The sequence below is a fragment of the Misgurnus anguillicaudatus genome, chromosome 6 (genome assembly GCF_027580225.2).
Source record: "Misgurnus anguillicaudatus chromosome 6, ASM2758022v2, whole genome shotgun sequence".
Classification (NCBI taxonomy): domain Eukaryota; kingdom Metazoa; phylum Chordata; class Actinopteri; order Cypriniformes; family Cobitidae; genus Misgurnus; species Misgurnus anguillicaudatus.
Window position 1 is genome coordinate 14,600,217 of NC_073342.2, and position 6,357 is coordinate 14,606,573.

Consider the following 6,357-nt stretch of genomic DNA (forward strand, 5'->3'; position numbering starts at 1 on the left):
GATAACGCCATCTATTGGTCAACTTAAAAATAACACTAGAATTCACTACACAGCTTGACCGAAACTTTTCACACCTTAGTTAGTATGTCCTCATCATGTAATGTAATGACCTAATGCCTAACTTAAGTGTGTGCTTTTTCTATAGGTCTTCCTCCCAAGAAACTTTTCAGTGTTGGATGACCTTCTTGAAATGAAAAACCAAAAGGCAACTCTGTTGTTTTCATTTCAGCATCACCTGAGATGCACTGACTGAATCAGAAAGAGAAAGTGAAGATTGCATGTTGCACCACATGTAGAATTATCATATATTGATGCATACAACTCTTCAGGATTAAGATTATCTAGTAACCTATTGTTTAAATGCTGAGTCTGTGATAGTGGAATGATCTACATCCAAAAGCTTACTTTAGCTGCATAAATCCAATAATATATTGACACTAATTATCAATTGCTTTTCTCTTTAAGTACAAAAGCTTAATGATAGCATTATGTCGACCAAAATTTTCAAATATAAATATTCAAATCAGTATAGGCTTTCACGATGTACAAAATTCACAAGTGCACATTTGAGGATAAAAACTATTCACAATATATCCATGTCAACACAAATTTAAGCCTATAAAGTAAAAGTCTATGAAAAGTCATACTGTATCTGCTCCCATCGTCAGATTTCGGCGTGCAATATAAGTCTTTTTTTGTGTGTGTAAAGGTCACCTTAAAAATAATTATTTACATAAATTGATAAATATTAACTTTAGTAAACATAAGTCGTTTTGGTGCTTATAAATCTATTTCTTCTTGTGTTATATTATTTGTTAAAATTCACATAACTTCGATGTCTTATAAGTTTTGGCAGAATATAGGCCTATATGGCTGATGTGTGCTAATTAGGCTACACAGTAAAAAAAATATTTGTGTGTCAGTTTAAAATTTAAACCAACTAGTTAGCTAGCTACTGATTAATAATTTATATTATGATTTCTTGTTGCAGTGTTGGAATAGTGGGTTAATGGTAATACATGTGATATATGAGTAATGGGGAGGGGGGCAAAGGTGATTATAGTGTGAGGGTTTAACAATTTTAGTAAGAGAAATAGGATTGTGGAGCGCTTAATAAATTGTAAACAAACTTAAATGAAGAACGTTGTCAGCCGTTAATTGAGATTGACAGCAAAAGTGGCCAATGGTAGGTACCTAAAAGTGAAACCGGAGGATGACAAACCTGAAGAGAAAAAACTAAACGCAACAGGATGCAGTTTTACAGTAGTATTTTTTTTCCTCAAAAAACGTTTGTGTTCACAGTTCCGTCATAAAAAATCCAAAGATATGATATAACTGCATTGTTATTATTTCGGACGCAAAATGGATTACGGGATAGGCTATCCCGGATAGCGTAACGTTAATGTTTTAGCACTTCTTCCGCGTAAATCCGTGGACCGCTTTAAGCCTCGAAAAAATACGCATTTAGACTACAGTCCAGACATATCCTAAAATTTCAGTTGAAACACAGTAACCCGAAAAGTGGAACGGCGGTATTTGATGTTGGTCATTTGACTGAAAAGCATCCCAAATAACGGTCAGCATGGAGAGGATTTTTGTGCTGCTTTTACTTTCTGTCCAAGCAGCTGCGCCAAGAGGTAGGCTACAATAAAAAAACTTTCTTTAAATACCAATAAAGTAATTATATCATTGATATATTTAGTAATGCCAGATATTGACCTGATATAACTTAGCCTAATATGGAGAGTGAGATGATGATTGTGGCCAAATTAAATGAACAAATCAAATGACAAATCACACATTCCCAAATAAATCATTGAAAACATGTTAAACTAACAGTTTATGAACTAAACAATGTGCTTTTTAAGCATGTGACTTAAAAATATATCGAAAACAATCTATTTCCATCTTCTTTAAAGATAGAAATCACATTCATTTTGATCACAACTGACAGGAAATGTAATACTTTGAAAGGATGGTGTCATTTGCATACTTTTTGTTTTTTTTAAAGGTTCTCATTCTTTGTTGATGCTTACAACTTACATTAAAGGGCAAACACCGTTTCCTCAGTTTGGTTACGTATTTATGTTGGATGATGTTAGAGTTTTGTATTATGATGGTGAGACAAGTACCTTCATTAGAAGAGGAAATACAACAAATGAAGATGCAGTGTTTGATTCTGCTGTTCTTCTTACCATAAATGCTCATATTGAAACAACCTTTAGGGAAAAATCTGCAGTTGCAGCTCAAAACTTAAATAAAACAGATGGTAAGTACTGTACAATATTACAGTCATTGCAATAGTAATTTAAATGCTTGAACGGCTTTCTTAATTTTCTTAATATTCTTAATTTCTTGGCTGAAGGTCTTGTCTTTCAAAAGCTGGTTTTGTGCGAGCTGAAGGATAATGGTGAACCAGGACAGATGATCACACGGTATGCTTTTCAAGGTTCCACCATAGATGAGCTGCAGTATCTTGACAAGAGGTTTACATACGATGGTACTACAAATGACACAGTTCAGGTGCTAAAAATGCATCTTGACATCTCAAAGTGGCGTCATGAAAATGTGTACTACCCAGTTTGCATAAAAATACTCAAGGGTTACCTGAAAACAAGAGGAAACCAAGTAAATAGAAAAGGTAAGATGAAATTATGTTTCCATATTCTTGCTGTGCCTTAACATTCCCTGACATTTTATAAACAAACATTTCATAATCTTCAGAAGGATTTGGAAGTATTAAACATTACGTGGTCACCCTATGTTGCACCAAATAAACAATGTTATTCAGGTTTGAAACAGGAGTGTACACTGTCAGAAAGAAATGGTCAAAATTTGTACCCCAGCTGTCCCTGGGGCGGTACCCTTTCACACAAAGTAGCTTTGCACCTAAAAAGTATATATTTCTCAGAGGTGCATATAGGTACCACCCTACCAGAGAAACCCTATATTACCTCAAAGATACAGCTGGTGTACACATTTTTTTAATCAGTGTACATGACAACTTATTTGTTATGTGGTTTGTCTGCTACCTTTCTTTAATAGTGAAACCCAAAGTCAGGCTTCTCCAAAAAGATCTGTCTTCTGGGTCTCGGGTGAGTTGTCTGGCAACAGGATTTTACCCTCGACGCATCAACCTGACCCTGTTCAGAGATGGACAGCCTGTATCTGATGATGAGATCACTGGAGGAGATCTGCTACCCAATGATGATGGGACGTACCAGATGAGGAAGATTCTGGAGATTAGTGAGGAAGAAAAAAAAGAGAAACACAAATATACCTGCACCGCCACACATCTCAGTCTGGACAACAAACTGGACGTTAAACTGGGTAATTTTTTATAATTGCAGAAAAACCTGCAAAAGAAAGAAAGAAAGAAAAGAAAAATACTAAATTAATGTAATGTAAAAAATCAGGCAGAATCATATAATCTCTTAATCTTTGTGATCTTTGCTCATGGGTTTTGTTTCAGAATATGATCATGGGACACCATTAAAGTCAGTGCTTGGCTCAGTGCTACCAATTTTGGTCATGGTGACTGTGGCTGCTGTAGTTATATGGCGAGTGCGAAAAGCAGGTAAGATGGGGGTAAAATGATCTAAACTAATACAAAAGTCTTTAATGTTATACTTCAATCATCAATAAAAGTCACTAAAATAGCTATGCTTTTTATTTCCTTTGATGCTGTAGCTTCTAAAAGAGAATATTCCTCTGCATCTAGTAAGTACTTACTTATTAGTAACTTTCACAGGTTTTATTTTTATAAAGAATATACACTACAGGAATTTTCCTTTAACTAACATTCATTTTATTTGCAGCATCTGAAGAAAGTGTGGACATGGGATCAAAAAGTTTGTGTAATTTGAATCTGCAGGAATGAAGCCGAGAAAAGTCTTCAAACAACGATTAGTAAATTAAAGAGTAAACAGATCAAGTTCAACTAAAGACTGAAAGAAACACAACAATTCAGGGAACACTTAAGATAGTTTATCCAGGGGTTTTCAAACTTTTTTGTCAGCTGAACCCACTTGTCCTAAATTATTTCCCTAAAATACCCCCTGATATTTTAAGTAAGTATTCTATAGCACATTTGCATGTTTTACTTCGATGAGCTCTCAGTTTTCAGATTTATTGTGATGCGTAGATAGATTTATTTTAGCACCGTTCAAGTTCAAACCTGTGCCCAACGTTTTGCAATGGTTTTCGGGTTGAACAATGGGGTTTGAGATATGTTTTTTCTTGTTTGATGGGTGTGTGTGTCAGAACTACAGTCCAATCAGCAGCAACATGTAAATAAACCACACGGTACTAAAGAGACAGCTTGCAAAATAGGTCTAAGTTGGAATGTTCTCTTTCATTCTGGATGGCAAGAGCAGTGCCTGTAACATTGAGTGTATTTTACAGTATTAAACACATATTTATAAAGATTTCATTAGGCTCCGGAAACATTTAAAAAAAGATCGCAGCGATTAGCAAATAGTAACATGACCCAACTTCAACGATCCAATCAATTCTCGAGGGATGAATTCAATTCCAGCACTACCTTTTTTTTTCAGAAGAATATACTTCACCACGGGAAAATAAGACAATCGCTACTTCTGTTTCATGGCAACTTTAACCAAGCTTACCATAGGTGGAAAACTGATCAAACTATAAGAAAAATCTCTCATGTTATCTCTCATTCTAGAACAAAGGATTTACACATCTGATTTTAAAATGCTGTATTATTATTCTACAAATAAACATGGGTTGAGATGTCCGAATGCTTTCAAATTTGTATTATATTTTTACTGCCGTTATTGTTACATTGTTAATTGCACTAAATATATGTGTTCAGTGGGGAATAACCTTATGTGGACAGGTATCAGGGCACTTGTGACGTTTACTGTGCAGTAATTCACAGTATTCATATTTTTATATGTAGTTTGTTAGTTTTGTAATATTTCACAATCAATTCAATAAATTCCTTTTAGCATTTCTTTGACTAAGATTATGTGTTTTTCATTTCCCTCTAATTGAATTGAAATATCCCAATTAGTAAATAAATGCAACCGGTCCAGTAGTCAAGGCTTATTTCTGTGTATGAATCTAACACTTTTCCATTTTATTTCTGCTTATATACAGTACATATTGAAAGATGATCAACTACAATTGAGGAGCTCAAATGCAAAAGCCTCTGAATGCCACCTTCGTCAATATGAGATATTAATCTTAACTAAATGCTTTCTGCACATATTATAGATTCATTAAATACTTTCACTTCAAATCTGCTTAATTCCTGGTAAGACGCATTTAGAGGGTTTAGATCTGAACTCTTCGATTAGAAAAGATTTGGTTGTAAGAAGCTAATTCTGCACATCCCAACAACTGTTCTTCTGTTAAAATGTAGCATTGTAAACTTAAAAACATGCATAAACAGGGTTTAGATCATGGGTCTCCAACCTTTTTTGTAAGCAAGGGCTACCACAATGGGGGGGGGGTACTTTTTTATATAGTCTACTCCAGTGGTTCTCAAACTTTTTCAGCATGCAGCCCCTCTTGTGTTAGCCTGGTCCAACCACTCTTGTACATTCATTTCATTTGTACAGAGAGTCTGGCCACGCTCCATTGCAAAGCGTTACTTCCGTTAAGGAGGGTCCTCTGTTGAAGTTTAAAACCATTGGATCTGCCCAGAGTCACTCAGGATCTGCCATAGGCGATCGCTAACGTGTGGTCGTGACATATATCATGCGCCGAAACTGGCCGAAAACAACAAGTACGAATAATCAGACCAACAAAACTTAGCAAACCTGGTTCTTGCTCCGGCTTTAACTTCTGTATATTCGGTAGTTTTGCAACAACGGACCGAATAGATTTTCTCACGTCTTTCTCCGCTGCCATTACTGAACTACAACTCAAACTGACGCACGACCTCAACGCCATCGTTCTTAGCCACCCCCATCTGTTCGCTGATTGGACCTGCAGATTTTTGCAGGAGAAAATGAAACTCTATACAGCAGTCCCAGACGTAAGCCGTTTCTCAATACCAAGTACGCCAAACTCGGACTTGTGTCCTTCGTAGTTCGAACTTGCAAGTTCAGACTCGGAAGAACGAACTCCTGACGCGAAATGCATTCTGGGAAACTTCGCTATCCTAAGTCCACACAAGTGTCCTCTGATGCATCCTCGATAAAATGGGCGGATCAAGAACACATCCGGGGATTTTATGTGAACTTGGGCTTGATGCGAACTTTGAATTGGAACAGTACTTGGGCCGCGACTGATGACGTTTCACAAGTCCACAAGAACACAATTACAGACAAGAACGCATATTGAGAAACGGCTGTACTGAAGCGAAATGAAAAGGCTTGTTCGACT

At 36.1% G+C, this 6,357-nt stretch overlaps 1 protein-coding gene across 1 annotated transcript; it reads left to right on the forward strand.

Annotated features, from left to right (window-relative positions):
• Nucleotides 1-1,216: 1,216 nt before the first annotated feature.
• On the forward strand, nucleotides 1,217-4,759 carry LOC129433817 (major histocompatibility complex class I-related gene protein-like). The gene is made up of 7 exons (XM_055192510.2): nucleotides 1,217-1,637; nucleotides 2,012-2,269; nucleotides 2,366-2,641; nucleotides 3,046-3,330; nucleotides 3,473-3,577; nucleotides 3,691-3,720; nucleotides 3,819-4,759. Exons 1-7 carry the CDS (start codon nucleotides 1,583-1,585, stop codon nucleotides 3,878-3,880), a joined length of 1,071 nt encoding a protein of 356 aa, XP_055048485.2. The 5' UTR covers nucleotides 1,217-1,582; the 3' UTR covers nucleotides 3,881-4,759.
• The last annotated feature ends 1,598 nt before the right edge of the window (nucleotides 4,760-6,357 follow it).